We start from the raw sequence: 27720 nt of genomic DNA, 5'->3' as shown, positions 1-27720 counted from the left end.
AATCATAATGCTTGTTTGACGTAAAATTTAGAACCGAAGTTTCAGGATGATCTATGCATTTCGCATTAAATTTACTCTATCATTTTACAAAATTGAATGTGTGTAACTTCATATACTTGTCACGAACCTTTTAGTCGAAGAGCTTTTCTTGCGATTGATCAAATTATATTGGATGGCGATTTTACGTGAATACGGGTTATTTGAATGAAAATAAGAACACAAATAAAAAGAACGCAAAGACTACTTTTGAACAGCTTCAGGACGTCCGTGGCTGAGTGGTTATAGTCGTTGTCTTTATACCACATGCCCCTCACCGCTATGGGTTCGAATCCCGACAGGGACATTGGTTTTTTTCATAAGAGGAAGCTATCTAGCTAGCTTAATTACGGAACGCCGGTGGTTCTTCACAGGTACCCTTTCGTGCCTGAAATAATGCACAGACAGCCACCTGACCACGGGTAAAGCTGGAAATCGCCATATGACATTTACTGTGTCGGTGCGACGTGAAAACTAATCAGAACAAAACAAACCTAGATTATTTGGCAGATTAAGGTGCCAGTCTGTATATAACTTTTCATTTAAAAATATGATACATTCTCCATGCCAGCTATATCAGTGAATTATTTGAAATATGAAAACTTTGCCAATAACTTCTTCCTCATTTTTGATAATTGAAAAAGAACACGTGGAGCTTTTTAAGCATCGATACTTTGAGAGAGAGAATAATAGAATACTCGTAGTAAGGCAGTTTGAAAAGTATGTAAGAAGTTTGACATACTCTGCGATTGCTTTATGATTTTTTCCGACAGTATATAATTTTGTGATGGGGACAATTGTTCACTTGGCTAATTAATGACAAATGTAGTAAATAGCAGGTATGCTGGCTGTCGTAGTTCTTACTGTATATTATAGACCAAGTGTCAAAATATGGGTGTTTTAACGCACTGGCGTCAGTTATAATTGTCTATATCTCATGCCCATGCCATAAGTTGTAACCAAGTCAAGTTTAATATGATAAAATGCCGGGTATTCCAAATTCCGGGGAATTTCCGCCTAAATTGACGAAATAGTTGTTTAAAGTGTATTTAGTATATTTATATCTGCGAGAGAAAAACCTATTGTTTGAAATTTAAAAACGCTGTGTGAAAGGGGGAAAAAGAATATTGTCTGAAAAGCGAATGTCCCATGCATATCATTGCTACGCGGTTAAAATCCTACTTAAAGTATTTATTCTTAAAAAATAATGAAGAGCAGAACATACAATATATATACATGTACACGTATATACAGCATGTACAATCATTTCTGAACAGTATTAAGATGTTCCTGTTTTACATAAAATATTTGTGTGTTAAATAACAAGAGACATTCTATGGTACAACTTATAGGATCACGGAAACAATACAATTTTATTGTTAAATTTTATAAAAAATATTTCGTAAGATATAGTTTTATACTATATCTTATCTTTATACCCTTTAAATCAGAACTCGTTTAGATATCAAAATTAAGGAAAATGTAATCATAGTCAAAAAAATGTTTGAGTACTCTCAATCACGTTGAAAATATAAAACATTACATAATTTACTATTTTCATACATCGTTTCTAACGGAGTAAAAATTAAAGAGACATTTCTACGTATTTTGACAAGTTATCGATGACTTTTGTGGACAGTTAGTGCCAAAGTAAGTGCTAAATCACGGAATTATAAACATTTTAAATTTTCATAAATATAAATTACCAGGCTGCTGCTTTGATAGTGGTTTTACCTAACAAGAGCGTATTCTACGGCGAAGTTTAGAACATACATGTAATTTACATAATGCCACCAAAAGACTTTGTTGTACAGAAACGTTCACGAAGAAATAGATTAATAAATATCAAGTGCAATGTAATTATTAGAATAATCAAACGCTTTCATTTACTTTGTTTTTATGCGATACGCAAGGTATATAATGAAAAACACGTAACTTCCTTCTTCCTAGTTTTTCATTAATATGAAACGTTCATAACTTTTTAAGTTGCAAGAAAAGTTAATGCAATTTTATTCATCTGGTCATTTATTTCTTTGTTTTTGTATAGATATACTTAAACTAGAGATAGATCAATCTAATTCCTAGATTGGATTTGCCTTTATATAATTTTCCTTAAAAGACATAGTTAATAGAAGAACGTAAGATCTCTGCTAACAAGGCGTCGGGAGAGAAGAGCAATTGGCAATTTACAGAGTGGAACAAATTGAAAATGTTATTTCATGATCAGTAGATGCTTACCTAACGTACAGAACTATTTTGATTTCAAATTCAATTACAGGGTACATATATAACAAGTACTGGTGAACTTCTTGACAACTTGACCAGGAACTATGCGGTTGCTGAATTCAATGTGGCTTACTGCCGTGCTCCGGAGTGAAAAGTACCAACACCACTACCATTACAAAACTGATCACTGTCCTGTTACCGCAATAGGACTGTGAACCAAGCGAGCGATCTGAGTTCGATTCCCGGACGGTGCAGGTCACTTTAATTTCGTTATGATTAGCATGGAATCCTTTCTACGGTCATTTGCTCTGTACTTCTGCTCTGGTTTGTACAGAAGTAATATATGTTCCTTGCGAACGTGAAGGCAATAGTACTGGTAGAGCTCTTGAGAGCCTGCCCAGGAACACAACATTACCCAATTCCTAAAGTGACTCAAAATATGTAGACACGAATAAATTGTTAAGGATCAGACAGACGGGCGGACAACCAGGGACATTTAATATTTAATAAACTCACGGTGTATAAAAAGTGAAAACTAAGAAAAGAAAAAAAAAAACATACCATAATGAGTAAATAAATAAATAAATACATTGTAAATAAATAAATAATAACATTCTGATAATTTCATCATCTTAAATTATTGTTTATCTCAGATGCAATGCGTATACGACTTTTAACTTAACTTGTCAAATACAGAATCATAACCAGAACTGACAGTTTATGCTTTAATGTATTCGATAATATCTTAGGTTTTCAACAATATTTAGAGTTTCTGTTTACCAGAGACTTCCCATGCCGAGATGCTTTGAGCAAGTGGGTACTTTGGAACGTTTTATCGTCAATTTTTGCGTATAATGGGGTCCATCGGCTATTTCAGGCACAATTTATAGCATCTGGCTTTGGAAAGGAACATATTTCTCATTTTTAAAGAGATTTATCTGAATTAAGTTACGTTGCAATTTCTGCAAAATCAGTGCTGAGCGTCTGCAAGAGACTTGTTGACTTTGCCAAGAGTGTAAAGGAAACGCGGAAAGGGAACCATCAAGTAGACTTCTAACTAGTCTGGTTACCTGCCTACATTTTCTATAACGTAATGTAAGATGCGACCTGTCTTAACATTTCATTCATTGCTTTCTCAAAGAATCCAATATCAAAAATTGAAGATAAAGTGCATACTATCACCTATGAAAATATTTGTTCAAATTGTTTCTGAATTTCTGGAATATTATGATGTAACACTGATATAAGCCAGGTAGAATTTGCTTTTTATTTGCTCCGAGATTCATATTTCGTATACATGCTTTACACTGTCTTGTCATGTATCATGTATCTGTTTATCCTCATGGGCCATTTGGTCCAATGGAATATTGAAATAAACTTATCAACTTATCAATAAACCATTTGGGTGTCACCTTCCCTGGCCAGCCTGGTCATATGATCTAGTGCACTAGAAGTGCACTTCTTGTGCACTTCTAGTTCAGCTCTAGTGCACTAGAAGTGCACAAGGGTGGGAAGTTTAGTGTGAACTCAACTGTACATGTATAATATAAATATGAGCATACACTAGTTCGCATATAGAAAACTTGCTTTCTAACACCACTTTAAAAAAACCCCAAAAAAACGTACAATGAATTTCCGAAAACTACCAATTTAGTGAAAAATAAAATAAGCTAATGATGGGACTGTTTTTGATAATGTTGTTGTTAAAAATATTCAGCTGTTTGTTTACAAAAGAGGGGTGGTTTGTTCCGTTACGTCCCCGTTTGGTCATAGTTTTCTTTTCATTAGTTTTTGGTTATAATAAGCGCAAAAGTTTTACTAATATAATTTTCGAGGACGAATTATAGAACTATTGAAATTACCATAGTTACATTATGGTTGTTTCTTTGGCCAAACGATGGTTCACAAAACCGAATACATGTATTTTGCATGAGAACGTTTTATCGTAACATAGCCGTCCAAAGACAAGGGTTGGCCGTTTTACTCCACCGCATGTGATTTTGATGAGTGCTCATCTGAAAATGACATGTTTAAGCTTAATTGGATAATTCCGAACACCTTCTTAATTTCACGAACATTCATCGTTCATTTTGTTTGTCACCTTTCTTTCGTGAAAAGCCCTCTTACTTCGAGAAAACTCCTCGTATTTTCGTTAAAATAAGGGCTAGTTCATCTTTATACCAAAACGATTTATTACCATTTTTAGTAGCCCAACTTCAAATTTAATATAGATACGAGCTAGATAATCGATATCAGCTGAAATCGTCCGAAAAAATGTTTTTATTTCCATTATTTTGAACATCAAAAACAGAGTACATGGCGTCATCAATGATTTGAATGCTCGCAAGAACAGCCTGCATAATTCTGACTTGACTTTAAACTGTTGGCCGCTTAATATTAGTATTTTGATGTTGAAATCCCTTACATTAACAATAAATACTTCAGTATAAAAAACATAAAAACTGGGCAAGTCCATTTTACATATATAGTAGAACAGGTGTTAATGCTTGCCTATGAGGCACGTGTCAGCTAATAAATTCAACTTCTTTTTAAAAGACCATTTTAATATCTTAATATGTAATAATAGCAATTTGACATGTTTAACTTAGTTAGGACTACACTTGAAGCAAAACTACATTTTAACAGACTAAAAAGATAAAATGGTAAAACAAGTTTTGATCTATATTTGGTCTATATTTAGACACATGTACATGTGTTCTCAAGATTCACCAGCACTTAGGTACATTCATCATTATGCGTATTTGCGTATTCACGCATCTTCTCACGTATTGACAGAATTTCAAAAATTCGTTATCTCGTGTTTTTTTAAAAAATATTTTTGTTTATAAGTCATTTTAAATGACTAAACTAACTATAAATGTAAAGAGCATTCATGCACGTACTTGACAAGGTATAGTATTATGTTCCCTTCTTATCTATAGAAAATGTCCTAAACATCACTCTTTGTTTTTCACCATACTTCTCGGTCCCTAAGATAATTTGTTCCTAAATCTTTAATATAGTTCTAGACAAAATGACACAAATGAAGAAATAAATTAAGTTAAATAAACACTGGCGTCCGGAACCAGACGTGCTTTGGAAACATTTCGAATAAGTACGGGTTTTATTACACACTTTTCCAAAATGTCCCATCAGTTTGGTGTCGTCAAAACTGTACCACCTTTTACTTCCACTAGTCTCGACATAGCATTCTCCAATAACTTGCCAACTGACCACACCACTGTTTATAACCTTTTCTACCGAACAATCACATGGAATTTTATTCTTAGTCAAATATACTTCTTGGAAAAAACATTCCTCATTTTGAAGAATAAATGAAACATCATGGATGTCATTGCCATGGAGATCAAGAATTACACCTTTGTCCATCTTCATAAAGGCTCTATGATCCACATGCTTGATCTTGTTCCACATTAGCTTTATATTGGAAAGGTTAAGACCGTTAAAGAAATGCTTATCAATTTTTGTGAAAAGATTTTCGGCTCCATCTAAGTAATAGAGGCTTCCCAGTCGTCCTAACACATTTAATGGCAATGCATCTAAATTTAACCTGCGTATAAACAGTACTTGAAGTGAATCTTCTATACCATTGAGAGAACCGTCGTCTTCAAACCTTAGTTTAGGATTATCGTCCAAGTGCAACTCTTCTAATTTGTAATCACCAACGAAAGAACCATTTTCTACAGATTCTAGGTTTGTTTTTACCAAACTCAGCTTTTTCAAGTTCTTCAAATTTTGAAGTACTTCTGAAGGAACTCTCATCAACGGATTTTGATAAAAGTTTATTTCTTCAATAGAATCAGCTAGATCGTTAAACGCTCCTAATTCGATACTGTCAGCAGTTATTTCATTGACACCAATAAGAAGTTTCTTTAGCTTTTTCAGGCCTGCAAATGTATTATTTTTTATACTTGTTAATTCATTTGAGTACAACTTCAGACCTTGCAAATTTTTCAGTTTGCGTAATTCTGAAGGGAAGTCTGAAATGAAATTATAAGAGAGATCCAGCTGCTCCAAATTTTCTATACCGGAGAACGCTCCGTCATGTATTTTTGTCGTCTGCAACGCTTGCAGTGTAAGCGTTGTCAATGACGACAAGTTAGCATTAGCAAAAACTTCTGAAGGAAACTCGTCATATTCATTCTTTAACCTATTGTACCCTAGATCTAAAACTTTTAATTTATAAAGTCCATGAAGGAAACGCAGACCTTCATCAATTGTTATTCTATCACTATCTAAATCAAGAATTTCTAAAACATGTCTAACTTCCTGGAACGAATCATGTGGAATTCTTTTCATTGGATTTTTACGCAACACAATTTCTTTAACCGATATGTTTTTAAAATCATCACGTCTAATATCTGTTATGTTATTATTATTAAGTAAAAGTCTGTGGAATGGTGTGTCTGTAAGAAGACTTAGATTTGGAATTCTTGTCAAGGCACGATAAGAACAGTTCACCACTTTAACATTTGTCCATTCATTCAGCCACCAATCAGTTTCTTCGCCGCATGCGCAGTTCGTCATTTCCGGACACGTGAATAATGCGGAGAGAGTGATGGCGGAGTTCAACCAGACTAAAAGCTGCGCGACCAACATTATCTTGTCTCTGTCACGACGGACCTGAAAAAAATCACAAACCCTTTAAAATGACTAAGAATGTCAAGTTCATAATCAACATTTTAATTATGAAAAATACTTTCTAAATTGTTACGTAACACAAAAAAAGTTTTATCAGAAGCAAGTCACTAGATATCGCAATGAGGATGTCGGCAATGAAGTTCTATCAAACCATCTGATATCTTTAATATCAGGTATCCTTTAAATCCTAATTCTCCATACATGCATAAAGTTATTCTTTATACAGTCCCTCAATATCCATAATTAGTATGTCCCCTACTTCACAATACATGTACACAATATATGCATATGCATTTGAAATGGACCTTTCAGGTAAAACTTGAATACCACGAAATGCTTCACAATAATTACCTAAGCTGTTTTACGATAATGGTCAGCTATCCATTGTTTATCAGTTCTTTGAATACGTACATGTTTTTTTGTATATTTATTTAGACTATGATTATACTTTTATTAGATATACTGTGTACAAGGACTATTGCTTGTTTTAGGTTGAAATATAATGACGTTGCTGATATTTTGTTATCCAAGAATGTTCTATCTATGAAACATGTGACATTTTAGAGGAACTTTATTAGTACAAAGAAGCTTATAAAACTAATACTGTATATGAAAGATGTGCCTGCACTTCTAAAATGCTCTTTTGGTAGATCTTTATGAATATCATATATACTATTTCTTATACAATATTGACATCTTTTTAACTAAATCATTGAAAACTTGAAAGTTTCGTATGTTAACTTTTATATTGGGCTGGATTAACTTTTATAATTATATTGATATGAATATAAACTTCCTTAAAGCGAGATTACTTTTACTTTTAATAATGCGGACAAAAGGTATGTTTCTAATAATAATAATAATAATAATAATAATAATAATAATAATAATAATAATAATAATAATAATTAAAAGATAATGATAATAAAATAAATAAAAAAGAATGTAAAAAATGTTAAAGGAAAGAAAAAATATAAATCATCGTAATTAATTTGCACATAAATATAATAAAAAGATATAAAACTGCAAACCTATTTATTTATAATATAGTATTCCTTAAAACAAGTTAGTATTCCTTAAAACAAGTATCACTTTCGTCAAAAACACATAAATTTAACAATCACCTTTGTTCACTATTATAAAATAAGAAATCAATGTCTGTGTGAAATATTAGTGTAAGGATAAAGGGATGTAAATTAGGTGATTAGACGGCTATTTCAATGGCAGCAGTTTTAAACGCCCATTGTTATAGTAAGTACTTTATCGCCTTACGACAACTTGAAGCACCTGTCAGATTTCTCAATGGGTTCTTCACCCAGGCTGACCTTACCAGATAAACGCCGCCTGATGATAGATATATATATAAGATATATGTCTGTCACTTCATAAATCGACATACCTGCAGTTTATTTCTTAAAATTATTTTATATTTCTTGAAGTCGTTTCTTAAGAAAAATCGGAGCATGAATAAAAAATGCAATACTCCTCTCACTTATATTTTATTTTGTTCTTTTCTTGTCTAATTTAACTGTGGTTTTTATTTCTTTAATACTGTGCATTGTTCGTGTATATTTATATTGAAATACTTTTAAATTAGATAAATATAGCTGTATATCATGCATACGACTTGAAAAACTTTTTGTTTTCCATCTATAGTATAGATGAATAAAAAATAAATAAATAAAAAATAAAATAAAAATAAATTTATTTTATACAGAATTTTACGGCTATAATAATAATAATAATAATAATAATAATAATAATAATAATAATAATGATGATGATGATGATGATGATGATGATGATGATGACGACGATGATGATGATGATGACGATGATAATGATGATGATGATGATGACGATGTTTATGATGATGATGATGATATCAGTAGCAAAAACATCAACACCAGCAAAAAGGCTAAAATTAAACATCCCGCGCTTAAATCAATTAAATAACCCAAAAACTAAACCTGTATGGTTTGTTGAAAGGTCACCCTTGCTATAAATCATCACATGAACTTCGTTGGTCAATAAAAGCTAACAGATATAATATTTCAGTATTTGATTAGTACGAAAACGTGAAGAATATAGGATATTTAACTCTTGTCCAGCTAAATTAATGTAATGGTTTTGCTCTGTTTTTAACTTTCAGCAGTACATTTGAATTTCAGCGGATTTCAAAAACAAAATGCAAAATTTGTACGAACAGTATATAGCTACGCCAGGCTACACAATTGTATTGAGCACAATTTATTTATCTATTAATTTAATTTATTTTAGATTGAAGGTGACCAAAGTGGTCAAGCGGGCAATTTTTCAATGATAAAAATATACTTGCAAGTGTATGAAATGTAATTTTTTAAAATCAATACTTTTTTGTAACCAGTTTCTCACAATCAAAATGCTTGTACTGATAGTAATAGATAAAATGTACCTTACGCTTATGCTCATTCTCTTACAAATATCTTTTTAATAGCATTTCCTAGACTTCACTCAATCCTGCTTACTTTATAATGTATTTATAAGCATGCTCAGAAGACACGCGGATAAGTTTTGTTGTCACGATATGTTTATATAAGAAATTACACTGTTAAACAATAAATACTAGTTTAACTACATACCAGATACTTGTAAAATCATATTGAAATTGTCTCTATATCTTCATAACTCGTATTTGTGGTGATTGCAAAGTCTTGGTGCCTGAAAAATAAACAAATCTTTTTGAATAAATGATTCAATAAAAATTTAAAACTAAAATTTGCAATAAAAACTTCGAACACTCTTTCTGTAACTTATTAAGAATAATAACATTTTGACAAACCATTGTTATTTCAGTATTATAGTACGTTTCTTGGAAAATTGCAATGTTTTACAAAGACAAAGAAAGGAAAAATTAAACAAGTGCAGAGAATTGTCTTAAATTTTGCATCATGGAAGAGAATCATAACTGAAACAAAATGATGAAAAAGAAATGGGGACCAACATTCTACTTTAAGAGTTATCTGCTTCTGAAAGTAAGTATTTTACAAAAGGTTTTTTTTTCAAAAACTTTTCATTTTGGACAGATTTCTGAATGTTTACTGAAATGTACCAAAAAACTTAAATAAATTTACAATTAAATTTTATTTACAATTCGCGAATCCCCGTGTCTTTGATTCCGGTGCAATACAACACGTTGTTCGTATGGAATAGATTTGATTTTTTAGAAGCAAAAGACGAAAACATTTCTTAAACAATTAAATAATTTACAGTGATATAAAACATACGCGATGATACGCTGCAAATAAACACTGACTCATTTTGTTTTGAAATGAGGATATTTTCTTATGTACTGAAACAGTCGGCAGATATTACTTTAACTGTGAGTGATGACCAGTAAACTATAGGAAAGCAAGCCTTTCCCCACGTAAGTGTAGCAGAACAGTTTCAAAGTAAACACACATACACACATGCACGCACGACCGCATGCACGCACACGTGTAATTGCTACACCAAAGGTCATCATGTTCTAACCAAGTAAAGCATTCAATAACAAGATTATATTATTAACTATCTTATTGTTGATTATTGAAAATTAAATCATTTGAACTTCTTAGGTCAAAGACGAACACAACAGTATTCATGTGCCTTGGAATATGTTTTGATCTTTTACTTTAGTTTAAATACATTTATTTGAGCTCGATGGCGAACCAAGTTCTTGCAATTTTTACTAATCACTTTCGAGTCCGCTTCCATTAACTAACAATTACTGGTGTCATATAAGGAGACATGGCTGTGATCCAAATAGAGCTCAAACCTACGACCTCTTTGTTAAGAGGCAGGTACTTTTACGACAATCGTATGATAAAAACGGTCGTACGACCGTTGATAAGACGGACCCCAGACATCTGCATTTATCTTCAAGTTGTTCTTTTACCATAAATAAAGCTATAGTAATTCAGTATTTTGAGAATGGAAGACAAATACCATGTTGTTCACGCTTTGATATTTCTATGACGAATAATTTCACATTAAGCGTTGCCTTCTCCACATGATAAGCGTCTAACATGCTTTAATCCATTATTAAAATATTATAAACATAGGTTTACCTTTACTCAGAGCAGAGGAAAATCAAATTTATTTATGATACTTAATGTGCCTTAAATAATTTTCTTTACGATGCATCATACAGATAAACTATCTAAAAAGTGTTGATCCCTCGTTAGCAATGTGAACAAAAAATACATGACCACTTCAGACCCCCATAATGAAAAAAGAATTATCTCTCACATCCCCTAGCACTGGCTCAAGGACCAGAAATATTTAAAAAAACACTGAGATAAGCTCATGCATGTTAGGTCAATGATCAACATACCCGACATTGGTCATCATTGACAACACGAAGCTGTTTAAAAGAAGCGTCTTAAATGTTTATTGACTTGTACAAAATAACTTAAACCTTATATAAACTCAAAATTAAAATTCACCACTCAAAATTAGATTGGTCGCAGGCAAAGACAAACAAACTATATGAAAATAAAAGTAATTATTATCAAAATCATTTTTCAAAAACCAAATTTCATTGCCTTTGAATAGCATGGAAACTAATGAAGAAATTAATAAACAAGAATAAAAGATATAAAACACTTAGCTTTCAAACATTTTGTCCTTTCTAATAATCCATGTTTATGAAATATTGGTTACTTTCTTTTTGTTATAATGTCACTTTTTTCTATGACGCTTTTGGCAATTGAAGATTTGCAGACATTCTTTGGAGGCTAGACTCGACTTAAACAATTTTGACTACATGCAAATAAATTTAGACAACGATTTTATTCTCTCATAGTTTACTTCCTTTTTGACGAAGCATTATTCAATATTGCACAAGTCCTTGTGACGTCAATATAATGATTGGATGTCAATATTTTAAAAAGCTGCTGTCTAATATCGTGGACCAAGAGGCGTCTTTTGCTCAACATTTGCAAATATTTGTTCTCAATTGATTCTGTTTAATCTTGACTAACATAAAATTGCAAGAATATTGCAAAAAGCAACAAAAATTAATGTAAATGTAAGCACGATTATTCAGTCAAATGTTATCATAATTGTGCATTAGTGCAAATAGAGGACACAGCTGCCTTTCAGATGAAATTTTGTTGTTTTAGGGTGAATAATAGATTAAAAAGATACTAAATTAAACGATTTTCTGTTTCTTTTGTATTTGTTATGAGTTGTTTATCTCAATTCTTTATTTGACGGCATGTGATAAGGTGCATTATTTGTATAGATCTTTTCCTTTTATCATGTGAAAAGTGCCTTTCAAACATCAATATATCAATATGTATATCCATCCAGTAGAGAGTCAACGAGAACAAATGTAAAATCCATTATAGAAATCAGTATGCAGAAAATTCACAAAGAACATTAGATGATTAAGATCTCCAATGATTATATCCAAATTTCAGTTCGCGGTAAGACGTGGGTATTCTAGAGAATTCACGAATATAACATATAGCATTGTTAATTATTCTGTAATTTTGTTAACTTGTTTACGCACACTTCTTTGTTAGCATTATGTAAACCATTCATTATTATACTTAGTTCAAAATTGATTGTTTTAATATTCTTCTTCAAAATCGTCTTATTGTGTTATTGACTTTTAATCAGATGAATCTAATACATGAAGCTGTGAATCAAATAAATCCGACCACGTTATAAAGTAGCACATAACTGATTGCAAATATTTGGATGAACAGTTATAGAAATAAATATTGTAATAAATGACCACATATATCGTAAGCATGAACACTGTCTACGCTTTGACCATTTATAATGCATTAATGCAGTATAAGTGATGCATTCAATTTCTGTTAAAACACAAATTACTATTTTATTCCAATTCTCCTCTTTTATGTCATACACTAAAATTGACTGTATTATAGGGCTGTCTGAAGGACATGAATAGATTACTAGACACTAGCTGTTTTAGAGATTTTGATGTATTGATACGCGCCGGATCAATGGGTAATGAATATATTGTATATACAGACGTCTGAGAATAATGGGAATATGGTGTACTTTATAGTCCCCCGTGTTCTATGTCATGCGAGATAGATATTCTAATAATGCCATGGGCTATTCCTCTCTGGGGCAGACAATGTTATACAACAATGAGAAACAGTCTGAACATCACAAGGCAAATGAAAGATTATTTATTCAGTTATGGGGAAATGATCGACTAATGGTAGGAATTCAGACGCTAGCATGGATTATGGGAAAACTTAAATCGTGAAATATTGAGGTAATAATGACATGTTTTCTCATTGATCTTGTTTTCAAAATTTAAATGCATCGTTCAATCATTATAGTTTCCTTTTTGAAATTCAAAAATAGATTATACCTTAGTATATGTGAACTAGAGGTAGTGGAGAACAAAGAGAAACCACACGTAACCACCTAATAGGTTAAAATACTTTATTATAGTCTACTAGTTTCGATCAAAGATGATCTTCATCAGGACAAATAATATATAAAATATGCCATTAAAGTGCTAAAAAAAGAGGTTTCAAAATGTTACGTATGTGATCAAAACAAAACTGGCTACAGTAAATTATCCAAGCTGCTTAGTTTGAAAAGCTGTAATTGGCAAGACAAAATAAACAATACTGCACTGACTCTGCTTCTTAACAAAACAAAAGATAATGATTTTTCGGCATATCTCAAATCTTTTAATAAAAAATACTCTTCCTTATATATTTTAACTTTCTCTCATTGATGTGCTGTCTAAGAAAATATATTATGATATTTCAAACAGTTGTTCCAGTCTTTACATTTTTATTTAACTAATCTAATAATGCGTAATTCCCCATCAGAAAATTTCATCTAATAGTTGTGTGATTCCAATTATACGATATAGATATAGTTACAGTCATACTTTAGTCATGTATTGGATTCTAAGTAACTTCTGCTGAAGTTTACGTAATGTTTGTTTATGAATAGTTACGTAATCTTATATTTATAAATGTTAGATTTAAGTTATTTTAAACATCATTATTTTCCCAGATACATACATATAAACACATCCAATACTGATACAAATCAAATTATACATTCAAAGAAAAAGATGGGAACAGTAGACAAAATTCTATAAAAAAAATTAACTCTTTAACTCTAAGTTACAAGATAATGTATTTAGATTTATATCCGTTAATTCATAAAAGAAACCATATCATTTGGCATTAAACAGTGATGAACCATCCTAATTTAGTATTTTGAATGGAAGACAAAATACCACGTTGTTCACGCTTTGATACTTTTATGACGAATAGTTTCACATTAAGCGTTGCCTTCTCCACATGATAACCGTCTAACGTGCTCTTAATCCATTATTAAAATATTATAAAGACAGTTTTACCTTTCTTTCATAGCAGAGGAAGATCGTATTTATTTTTTGAGATTTAATGTGCCTTAAATACGTATATTTCTAAAATAAGTATGATCATTTACGTATCAATATACTAGGATAAAAATGTCGCACCATTCAAATAAAAAGTTATAAAGTAAAATTTAATTTTCTTAACGATGAATCATACAGATAAACTATCTGGAAAGAGGAGGTCCCTCTTAAGCAATGGGAACAAAATAAATTACTACTTGAAAACTGCAGACTCGGATAATGAACAGAGCAATATCTCTCACATCCCCGAGCATTGGCTCAAGGACCACGAAATAATAAAATAACACTGAAATAAGCTCATACATGTCAGGTCGATAAAACTCTAACTAAATTTCTAAATATGTATGAAATAAAAAATTTGTTATAATCCATTTTTATATATGTTAAAACTCAAATTTTGCACATTTTGCTGTAACACTTAAAATTTACTACATGAAATACATAAAAAATTTATCTTTATATACATTTTTGACAAACATTTTCAAATCAATCTTGCATAATGATGTTGGATAATATTAGAAACTGGTTAAAATGACAAACTCTTTGCTCAACATTTGCAATATTTGTTCTAATATTCATTTTTTTACTAAGCATAATTAAGAATTCAAAGCAAAAATATTTTAAATTAGCACGATATTAAAATGTACATAATGTTAGTGCAAATCACTTTTTGAAATTTTATTTAGTAATAAGATTAAAGAAGATAAATAAAAATTTTATTTTGAAGGGTTTTCTCATTTATTTGGGCATGTGATAAGGTTTATTATAGATCTTTCTATATGTGAAAATCCCAAAATATAATACAATATTATATCATCTAGGTCATGAAAAAGACATCTTATAGAATGTATGGAAAATTCAAAAAATTATATTAAGATTAATGTTATATCAATTAGTCTAACGTATTCTAACCATATAACTAACATTGTTAATTTCTTATTGGAAATGTTCGACATTCATTAATTATGTAACCATTCATATTATACATTCAAAAGATGTTTTCTTCAGAAATCTATGATTGATTTAATCAATGTATATTAATTAGTATAACGACCGTTTTAAATGAAACACGATTCAATATTATAAACAGTTATAGATTATTGTTAATACCACATATATCGTACATGAATGTTCCCTTGAATTTATAATATTAATCATATGATCATTCATAAACAAATTTATTATTAATTTCTTATCATACATAAAATTTATAAGCGTTGCCTTCTCCACATGAATTTGAAAGATATTATAGTGGAATATGATAATGAAATTACCACATGAATTTGAGAAAGAATGTTTCTCATATCTGTTCAAAAAACATGTTTATCATTAGTTCTTTGAAATCAAAAATAGATTAATTCATATATGATGGATGGACGAAAAAGAGAAACAGAAAATAAGCGTTGCCTTCTCCACATGATAACCGTCTAACGTGCTCTTAATCCATTATTAAAATATTATAAAGACAGTTTTACCTTTCTTTCATAGCAGAGGAAGATCGTATTTATTTTTTGAGATTTAATGTGCCTTAAATACGTATATTTCTAAAATAAGTATGATCATTTACGTATCAATATACTAGGATAAAAATGTCGCACCATTCAAATAAAAAGTTATAAAGTAAAATTTAATTTTCTTAACGATGAATCATACAGATAAACTATCTGGAAAGAGGAGGTCCCTCTTAAGCAATGGGAACAAAATAAATTACTACTTGAAAACTGCAGACTCGGATAATGAACAGAGCAATATCTCTCACATCCCCGAGCATTGGCTCAAGGACCAGAAATAATAAAATAACACTGAAATAAGCTCATACATGTCAGGTCGATGATCAACATACCCGAAATTGGTCATCATCGACTACATGAAGCTGTTTAAAAGAAGCGACTTAAATTTTATTGTTTTGTACACACTTACTTAAAACTTATATGAAATTAGAATTAAATTCATCACTCAAAATTAAATTGGTCGCATGCAAAGACACACTACATGAAAATAAAAGTAATTATCATCAAAATCATTTTTCAAAAACCAAATCTCATTGCCTTTTAATAGCATGGATACTACTGAAGAAATTAATAACAATAACAAAAAGATATAAAACTCTTAACTTACAAACATTTTGTCCTTTCTTATAATCCATGTTTATGAAATATAAGTTACTTTCTTTTGTTATAATGCCATTTTTTTCTATATGAAGTGTTTGGTAATTCAAGATTTGCAGACATTCTTTGGCGGCTAGACTCGACTTAAACAATTTTGACTACATGCAAATACATTGAGAGAACAATTTTATTCTTTCATAGCTTACATTCTTTTTGACAAAGCATTATTCAATATTACACAAGTCCTTGCGACGTCAAATGAATGATTGGATATCAATATTTAAAAACCTGCTGTCTAAAATCGTGGACCAAGAGGCGTCTTTTGCTCAACATTTGCAAATATTTGTTCTCAATTGATTCAGTTTTATCTTGACTAACATAAAATTGCAAGAATATTGCAAAAAGCAACAAAAATATATTTAAATGTAAGCACGATTATTCAGTCAAATGTTATCATAATTGTGCATTAGTGCAAATAGAGGACACAGCTGCCTTTCAGATGAAATTTTGATGTTTTAGGGTGAATAATTGATTAAAAAGATACTAAATTAAACGATTTTCTGTTTCTTTTGTATTTGTTATGAGTTGTTTATCTCAATTCTTTATTTGACGGCATGTGATAAGGTGCATTATTTGTATAGATCTTTTCCTTTTATCATGTGAAAAGTGCCTTTCAAACATCAATATATCAATATGTATATCCATCCAGTAGAGAGTCAACGAGAACAAATGTAAAATCCATTATAGAAATCAGTATGCAGAAAATTCACAAAGAACATTAGATGATTAAGATCTCCAATGATTATATCCAAATTTCAGTTCGCGGTAAGACGTGGGTATTCTAGAGAATTCACGAATATAAACATATAGCATTGTTAATTATTCTGTAATTTGTTTAACTTGTTTACGCACACTTCTTTGTTAGCATTATGTAAACCATTCATTATTATACTTAGTTCAAAATGGATTGTTGTTTTTTCTTCTTCAAAATCGTCTTATTGCGTGATTGACTTTTAATCAGATGAATCTAATACATGAAGTTGTGAATCAAATAAATCCGACCACGTTTTAAAATAGCAAACAACTGATTGCAAATATTTGGATAAACAGTTATAGTCATAAATATTGTAATAAATGACCACATATATCGTAAGCATGAACACTGTCTACGCTTTGACCATTTATAATGCATTAATGCAGTAAAAGTGATGCATTCAATTTCTGTTAAAACACAAATTACTATTTTATTCCAATTCTCCTCTGTTATGTCATACACTAAAATTGACTGTATTATAGGGCTGTCTGAAGGACATGAATAGATTACTAGACACTAGCTGTTTTAGAGATTTTGATGTATTGATACGCGCCGGATCAATGGGTAATGAATATATTGTATATACAGACGTCTGAGAATAATGGGAATATGATGTACTTTATAGTCCCCCGTGTTCTATGTCATGCGAGATAGATATTCTAATAATGCCATGGGCTATTCCTCTCTGGTGCAGACAATGTTATACAACAATGAGAAACAGTCTGAACATCACAAGGCAAATGGAAGATTATTTATTCAGTTATGGGGAAATGATCGACTAATGGTAGGAATTCAGACGCTTGCATGGATTATGGGAAAACTTAAATCATGAAATATTAAGATAATTATGACATTTTTTCTCTTCAAAATTCAAATGCATCGTTCAATCTTGATAGTTTCTTTTTTGAAATTCAAAAATAGATTATACCTAAGTATATGTGAACAAAAACAAAACTGGCTACAGTAAATTATCCAAGCTGCTTAGTTTGAAAAGCGGTAATTGGCAAGACAAAATAAACAATACTGCACTGACTCTGTTTCTTGTCAAAACAAAAAAGATAATGATTTTCCGGCATATCTCAAATCTTTTGATAAAATACTCTATCTTATATTTTTAGCTATCTACCATCGATGTGCTGTATTAGAAAATATTATATGATATTTCAAGCAGTTGTGCCAGTCTTCACATTTTTATTTTACTAATCTAATAATGCGTAATTCCCCATCAGACAATATCATCTAATAGTTATAACGATATAAGTATAGTTACAGTCATACTTTAAACATTTATTGAAGTATATTCTACTAAAGTTAACGTAATAATTGTATATGACTATACTTAATTTTATATTTATAAACGCAAAGTTTAAGCTAGTTTAAACATTATTATTTTCCAGATATATACTATTAAACACATACAATACTAACACAAATCAAATTATACATTCAAAGAAAAGCATGCAAAAGGAAGAGAAACTTCTATTAATTTTTCTCTCCACTTAATTCTATGTTACAGGATAATGTATTTAGATTTGTATCCGTGAATTCATACAAAACCCATATCATTTAACATTAAACAGTGATGAGACATTGTCATATGAATTTAATTTCCTACATGTATTATATAAAGTAATCTTTTAAAAACCAAAAAAAGTTTCAACCGATTACAATAATTAAAAAAACAACAAAACTTTATTTCATTTTATCGGCTAATATAAAAAGTTTCTAATTTTTATATATGCTAACCAATGCACAATGTTTCACAATGTTTGAATCTACATGTACTTCAATTCAACTATAACTCTTTTATAATTATAAAATGTATATAAGATGAGTCTTCACAGCATAAACAATACATTATTTCCTATAATAATCTATACATATTTTATTAATAATGTACAGATAAATAAAGAAATTAATAATAAGAGAATGTATATTATCACATTAAGACAAAAATCTATGAAAATCATTATTATTCATGTATTCGAATATATATTATTTTTTTCCACTATTATACAAAAAGTACCTGTAAGGCCTTTTCACCATGCGCAGTATCCAGTTGAAATGTAAAATAATAATACAAAGCACAAAGAATGTTTCAATGAAGAAGAAATTCCCCTAAGTAAAACGCCAATATTGAATGGTAGCAGAGGAATATGAAGCTGTGTTAAAATACTTGTGAGAAGCATGCATGCTGGGCTACAAGGCGTATCAGTGAAGAACTTCATGTTGTTAAATACGTCTTGCGTGCTGCGTTCAACTGCTTCCGTAAGGTATGAGATACGGTGATGCTGATTAAAATAACCTACAATTCTGCCATTTGCAAAAATATATTTTTTCCACGAGCTATTAAGGATTATTGGTACTTAAAAAAATTAGCAAGGAAAATCAGAGCGGAAAAATGGGATTTTTGTTATGATACCATGATGGTGATTAAAATAACCTACAATTCTGCCATGGAAGAATATATTTTTTCCACGAGCTATTAGTACTTGAAAAATTAGCAAAGAAAAAATCAAAGCAGAAAAAATGGGATTTTTCGTTATGATACCATGATGGTGATTAAATTAGCCTAAATTCTGCCATTTACAAGAATATATGTTTTTCCACGAGCTATTATGGATTACTGGTACTTAAAAATTAACCAGAAAAAAGAAGACAGCAGAAAATGGGATTTTCGTTATGTCCCCCAGAACGTTGTTAAAAAAAGAAGAAATTTTGGAATAAAGAAGACTCCTTTATATTAAATCTTTTTTTCCAATTTTAATCTGCATGGGAAGTTAAGATGGCTAATTTTAACTACATTCAGATATCATTTTAACAACTATTGGTATATCATGGAAAAAAAACTAATAAAGCCACAATACACATTCCGAAAATTTGCAAGTTAATCTAATAGAAAAGTGCTATTTAGTTAACACCATCCATACGCACATCAACTTCTTCAACACTTTTCATTTTCATTTTAGCTTTTTATTTGCGTTAGTCCTCGTATGACTGCTCCACTGACGTTTTTCCATACCGTTTTTCTTTCATTTACTAAATTCAAAATTAATAATTTATATAGAGCATTAGTTGGCGTTTCAAGTACATGTATTTTATCCGCGTAACATTGTGTTATGGCCAAAAACTCTGATCATTTTATCAGGGAAAGGCCGTTGCATATGTAGATAATTCTGGATGTCACACCCACTTTTCTTTATATGATTATAAGTTTATTGCATTTCTAATTTCTATAATAAACTCATATTGTTACACATCGAAATTATTTAACAATGAAATAATTTTTTTTACTAAAATCTGACAATTAGCAAACTTTTTCTAGACATAATACTAGTTCTGCCAAACAATATACAACTTCCGCTAAATGTTATTATTATATCATAAATTAACCGAAGCACAGAGTCGATATATAAATGGGCTGTTTTTTTCAAAGCATCCTAGGTAGCATACAACTTCATATTAAAAAGTCATTGATATAAAGAATGTATAAGCTCACTCTTATCACGTTAGTTTTAAGCATACCTATCAAACACATTCATGTAGCTATGGATTTTCAAAGAGCTGATTTAATCTACGGTTAAACTGTAGTGAAAGCTGTTCTTTTATGCTTTTTTTGAAAACCCATTAAAACTATGGTGATATGTAGCTCATGCATACGCTACAATTCTGGCGAACATTTTGCCTATATCAACTGCAAAGAATTTTTTCTTATTTATTTTAAGTTAAAAGGAATTTTTTTGTAGAAATTCCTGTATGGGGGGTCTTTCACTCAAACAAATGCAGAACAAGTATCCAATACTCAAGCTAATAGTCTGTAAGTGCATAATTCTTACATCACTGAAGTATAATGACTGTACTTTTACATTCTATTGCGTTATTAACTCATAAATTTCATTGTTAGCTTAAGTTTCTAGACAATAATCGATTTTAAAAAACCAATGGGCTTTTCCTGTTGTCTCTGACATAAAATCGAACATTAAGTTTTTAAAACTTTTTTTTATTAAAAGTTAAATATTAAATATTGTCTTGCACTTGTTGTATTTTTTTTTAACCGACATGTCTGCAAATGGGGAAAAACTGTTTTAAACTGGAATACATGTATAATTTACAGTTAAGTCTACAAACCAATAAAGGAAACTTTGGACATTTGCATATGAACTCAATGACTTATACAATGCAAGAGGGCAAGGACGCTTATTAAAAATAGTAAACGGCTGAACTTGCCGAAATCTATAATTGACTTTTTGCACGGAATTGCAATCTCAACGTAGTTCAAGTATTTCGAACTTATCTTTTTGAACATTCATTAAATATAATTATATATATTTACCATTACTGAATATTTTCTGTACTCTGATAATCAATTTCTCAATAAAACTTTCTTTATCAATCATCGTTGATAGTCAACATTAGAACCACAGAAATAGCCGTAGACGACTACATGCTAGAAAGCACGCAATTGAAAATGCTATCGTTAAATAGGTAATTGACTGTAACACCGTAATTACATATTAAACGGGTATTAGTTCGTTTCCCAGGTTGTATTTCACATTTATAACTTTACAAAATTCAGCCTGTCACATACAGTACACTTGGGGAAAAACTTTTGCTTGCCATTAAAAAAATTGTAGATTATTGCTCAGCGTGTATTGAACATATATGAAAGTTCTTATTTTGCTTAACATTAATGACACTAGATCAAATTGATTAGGTAGCAAAAAAAAAATATGAAAGATGTCAACAAATTGAAAAACTTAAGAATTCTTTTTTTTCTACTTGCTTGTAATTTAAGGAATGATGTAATTTTACGCCGTAGCTTAAAGCGTCCCTTTATTATGTGTATCCACAACAATCCAAATAACATAATGCACATTAGTTTTAAAATACCTTCCTGTATTATATGATTACGAGAACTTTGAATTTCTGAAAAGAGAAGATTGGTCGAGAATTATGAAAACCAAACTTTGTTAACATTGCACACTTGGCTTATTGAGTGTGCGAGATAATGGTAAATTCAACATTTCTCTCGCCCGCTAGCACCGGCTTTTGCGGTATTCAATCCTCAACATTATAAAGAATTGAATTCATGATTCCGTAGAACCAGGAAAATATTACAACACTCAAATAAAGTAGAATCTAAATGCACAAAATTCTTTCTTGAACCGCATTTGTTGAATAGATTTTTCCTTCTCAAAGCATTTTTTAAAAAAGAAAACAATTGGTGCAACTGCATGATAAATCGTTAATCTTATTTATTTTGCGTTAATAATTTACGCAACTATAAAACTTTATATACAGCATCAATTGTTAAGCAGACACTCTACTACGTGTTTTAAACATAAATCCTCTTTGATATATTTTAAGTGAAGAAGAGGCAAATGTGATTAATTGTGCAATCATACTTTCTAAACTGCTGCAGAATCTTAACATGTAGCAGGTGCACTAAATGCAGAAGCTATGTTAAGATATACAAGCCAGGTGTTAGACGATGTAATAGGAGCGGCGGTGAAACATTTACAGTATATATTCACATATGTTACAAAACGTGCACCATAAGGTCGTATATATGAAATAAACGAATTCATCTTTCTCGGCGTGTTTCATTTTGTCCAAATTACTTAAGCTTAATGGCAGAACAATAATGTATGATTCTGCTGGGAAGGGTTTTGTGGGTACGTTTAAAGATAAAAAACTGTTTATGAATGTTCGAAACTAAAACGTGGTTCCAGCAGATAAAATAATACATGTGCATTGCTAAAGATACATGCATTTTAAATTTTAAATAATTGTATATGACTTAATTGGTACAAAGTTCTGCTTTTTTGTTCTTTCTTTATTCTTTCAACATTTTGCATTTCTTTATTTCATATTTCTGATTCACGCTTAAACACACGCCATACGCCTTTATTTTTTTATTTATTATTTAAAAATATTCAACACTTTCGGTTTCAGCACTGTCTGAGTGCGTCTCAATCTATTCGCACCGCTTTATATCGTAAGCATATTGTCTCCACTTACCATAAAATACAATACTTATTCTACGGTACATGTGCATGTTTGTCTTTTTTCTGTTGTTTTATTTCCTTCTTTTCATTGTCATGGAACCTTACATTGCCCATTCTTTTCCTGCATTTCTATCAAATATTCTTGTTTTTCAATATACATTACAATCCATACAAAAACACAGCTCTGTATTTGGAGGTTCTTAGAAAAAGATAATCGTGCATTGAAAGCTGTTTTTGTCATAAGCAATTCAGCTAAATACATTTCAAACTTGAACAGTATTATAACATCTGGTTTTCCTTCCAAGAAAAGATTTTTTTTATATATTCTTAAATATGATATGTTTAAATCCATTAATAATTAAAGATATCCATATATTGGACTTGTGGTAAAAATCTGAAAAAAGACATTATTAGGAAAATATAGCCATGCCACAAAATATGTTACAACCAGATTCAAGGAAGAGAAAACAAAATAAAAAGTCGCCGACTTTTAAGACCTGAGTTAAAATCTGACTTTTAATCTGAGTTCTTTGATTACAGAAAGCATACGTATATCTCAGGGTAAATGTATTTTCTGCTATAATAAAGCTGCTGGATAGCATGGGTTGAGAGATTAAACAACGCAGCTCTCGGTTTCTAAATCCTTTTACTAATGATACTAAAGTGAAGTTACTAGTTGAATTTAGGTGAGGCTTATCGGCTGAGCTAATACTAGCTGACCAATACCGGGTCAATGTATCACAAATACTAATCTGTAACATAGAATTATTACTTTATATGTCCAAGGTCTGAGCACAAATGAACGTTTATGTTCTCAATCAATAAAGACAGATTTTGGGATCAAAATGATTGTAGTAATGTCTGATTTCCCGAGATTTCTCATGGTATGCTATTATTTTAACATTAGATTCCAATAAATTCTCATTTATATTTAATGGCTGCATTAATCTAAAAGTTCTTGGTTTAATACTTAGAAAGATGGCATTATAGATATTTATTTTAAACGCTAATCCCATACATGTATATTTCGTTCTGAATGTTTGTTTTTAATTGCGATGTACTGTCTATGAGTAGGTATAAATGATTATGCTCCTTAGATATGATGAATATGCAACATTTCATTCTTAAATCGAGATCATTCCAGATGTGTTGGTGACTCTTGCATATATTTATTCTCTGATTATTGACTGAAGAAAAAAAATATATATTCACATATGGATTTCGCGTTCATAAGATTCTAGATTGTGCTGCTTCATTGTACACAGTGCTTCCAAAAAGTACCGGTACCCTAGCGTAACCACGCCACGCTTGTTCAAAGCTCTCTCAAAACGGTAGTATAAAATTGTATTTAATAAGTTACCAGACACCATCTTTTATTCGTTTAAAAAATTCAATTTCTGCTTTCTCAAATATTTTTAAAAATTATATTTAACAACATATAACATTACCTTTATTAAGAAAACCTAGATTATCAGCATTTGATATAATTTCAATGAAAGGGATCAGGCATTTATCAACAATAACACATTGTGTCATGAAAATGGTCATAACTTGTACCGTTCAAAGTGTTCCAATGCTATTTTATTGTATCTTGGATATACAAATTTATTGGCACATTTTGTTCCTCTACAGACATACTGATGACAGAATCCTATTATAAGGCGTGATTCTTACTAGCGCTCTAGACATAACATAATGTCGATTACTTATAACAAGTTCGATTTCTACAGATTATTCACAATATCGTTTTTACGGCGAAAGATTTTTAAGTTGAAAGTCGGTGTGGTAGATGATTTACAAGGAAACATCATATACACTCAGTTTGAATGTACGAAGCTTATTTGTACAAAGAATCAACATCAAAACTTAATAAAGTTGTTTCTACTCATAATTATATTTTGGGGTTATTTTTTCAAGGCGCAATGAATAATAAAATTCTGTTAGTTACATTTAACATTGTGTGTGTTATGAAAGGAATCTAAAATATTTTTTGGCACATGCACATAATTTATCATCGATATTTTTGAACGCCGAGCAATTGTTCTACTTTGTAGTGGAAAATTGCATGATAAACCGGTAATTACATAATGATATACTTATTGCAGACAAGAATCGCTATTTCAAAGCTCAGTTCATTTGTACCAAAGCAGAATTGATCATTGTGTTTTGTAATGCATATATCAATCGTGTTTGTGAAAAAACTGCAGATAATTAGCAAAAATAGGTAGGAATATATAGATAAAATATATCATACGGCCGCATTACAATCCGACAGCTCCATCCATTTAACTTGTCCTACACCTGTCTATGGCGGAAACATATGCTCAATTTACAAGCAAAACTAACAGAAGTTATTTATTATATTTTTCGGATCTGTTGTTAAGTTGAAGTTTTATGCCTCATCAAAGTATTGTATATCTAGGAAAGATTATTTATCTGTGGTACATGTAAAGTTAGAAGCAGTGAGAGACAGTTAATCTGACTTGATAATTTTATCCCTATCTTCCTGCATCAGTTCTTATAAGATTGTATTATTATCATACACATATTTGTTTTTGTCATTGTTCAAAATTCAATCAATTCATATAGCAATCATTTTTGTTCAAGATAATATTTTTTCTGGCTGTTGCAAAAATTGTTTTTAGTTATTCAGTCAATACTTCAGCTTTGTGTAATGAAATGACATTATGTGCCATTTATTTCTGCGTCAAGGTTTTAACATTTTAAAGAGTTTTTTTCCTGTTTGGACACTGAATGAATTCATGGAGTGATACATTAAATTTCATGACGAGAACATTTGATTTTATATATAATTTACACTATAAAATACAAAAACCTTACTCACATAGTATTAAATTCTATATTGAAAGAATTTGAACTATGCCGTAGAATAACACATTATGATTCATCTGTAATATTTTGTAACAGAAAATAGACATAGATTTTGTTTAATTTACAATGCGACTACATTAGTAAGAACATGTAATAATATTGAACAATAAATAAATAACGAAGTGCAAATAGTTATTTCATTTATATTTTCTATTGGGTCATTACGATTACATTAAATCAATATTTCATATTATCTAATATGAGGATGGCAAAACAAGAGCTCATTAAAATCTTTTTTTTTTCCTAATATGTAATTATAATTTATTAATATATGATGTTATGTAAAGGCCCTGTCACACTAGTCACACTAGACTGCGTTTCTTTTGCGTTTGCACGGCGTTGTTAAATTGAACAAAGCGCCGCGAGATCGCAAGAAAAATCTGATATTTTTGATGACATGGAGACTTCACGGCGCCTTCAATGCGTCCTCACGGCAATCATGGCGTTGCTTCGGAGCTTCCAAGGCGTTGCAATGCGTTATTACGGCGTTTTAGTTGGCGATTGTCTACGTTCAGACTGCGCTTTCAGTGCGTTCTTTGCGCTTCCAATGCGCTTTCACAGAGCTCATACGGCGCTGTTGCGGCGCTCACACTGAACTGAAATCGTGTTCATAGACCAGCGATTACTCATTCTGAATAGTCGGGTACCTGCTGCACCTGCATGCAAGCAAGCAAAACTCCAGCTTGCTGCCGTTCATTATCAATGGTTAAATGTACATTACCTTGCAAACACGTGAAAACGCTCAATTAAGACCATCAAAGGGACTGGACTAAAGTGGTCTTGATTGCTGGTGGTCTTAATTAAGGATATAATTATAAAGACATATATATTTCATGAGCACTCTATTTGATTTATTATGTATTATGAAACAATTACATTATAACCTTAAAATATTACTATAATATACCGTGGTCGATGGGTTAGAGTCGATTACTTCTAATCCAGTTACCTCTCTGGCATGGGCTCGATCCCCGGGAGATGCTTTGGTAGTTTAGCACGGAGGAAGGTAGTCTAGTACTGGTGTAAGTCTCCAGGAACGATGGTTAGGAAACTACCCGCCTATATGAAATACTGTTGGGAAAAGGCGTAAATGAAACAAACAAACAAACAAACAATATTTTAACCTTTAAATTTTACTATAATTGATGTTATAATATTTAATCCTAATTAGAACATTAATCTGAAGATATTTAATGTATAAATTAAATTTTCATAGGTCTTGTTTCATGTACATAATTCACTTATTAATTAAGAAAATAATTCTTCACAAAAAATGTGCAGAAAGTAACATTAAACCAATTTGAAGTTTATTTTCTCCCCTTTATACAATATTCAAATCATAACAGTTTTAACACATTGTTTCAAGTGTCATGCTTTAGAGAATTCAAGCAGATGAATAACAAAAAACTCTTGTTATCTGAATAGGTATTGACTGGAATATCAGTAGTCTCAATAGTGGGGTTAGATTAATAAAACAATGAATTGGGATAAAACAATGAATTGGGACTGAAACGGATGGTCTTAAAAGTGGATAAATGG

At 30.7% G+C, this 27720-nt stretch overlaps 1 protein-coding gene across 2 annotated transcripts in view; it reads right to left on the bottom strand.

The window, feature by feature from the left end:
* Window positions 1-4527: 4527 nt before the first annotated feature.
* Window positions 4528-27720, bottom strand: part of LOC132739982 (leucine-rich repeat-containing G-protein coupled receptor 4-like) — a 90823-nt gene continuing 67630 nt past the window's right edge. Inside the window, exons 1-3 of one of the 2 annotated variants that reach the window (XM_060727834.1) lie at window positions 19308-19498; window positions 9546-9624; window positions 4528-6906 (exon numbers count right to left, since the gene is read on the bottom strand). In XM_060727834.1, coding sequence (XP_060583817.1) covers window positions 5269-6882 — 1614 coding nt within the window. In that variant the 5' untranslated portion in view covers window positions 6883-6906; window positions 9546-9624; window positions 19308-19498 and the 3' untranslated portion in view covers window positions 4528-5268. Of the gene's footprint in view, window positions 6907-9545; window positions 9625-19307; window positions 19499-27720 lie in introns of those variants that run through there. The other variant, XM_060727835.1, reaches the window with a different exon arrangement.

The sequence above is a fragment of the Ruditapes philippinarum genome, unplaced genomic scaffold (assembly GCF_026571515.1).
Source record: "Ruditapes philippinarum isolate M1 unplaced genomic scaffold, ASM2657151v2 ctg922_1_1_1_1, whole genome shotgun sequence".
Taxonomy (NCBI): Eukaryota; Metazoa; Mollusca; class Bivalvia; order Venerida; family Veneridae; genus Ruditapes; species Ruditapes philippinarum.
This window is presented reverse-complemented; position numbering and strand designations above follow the sequence as displayed.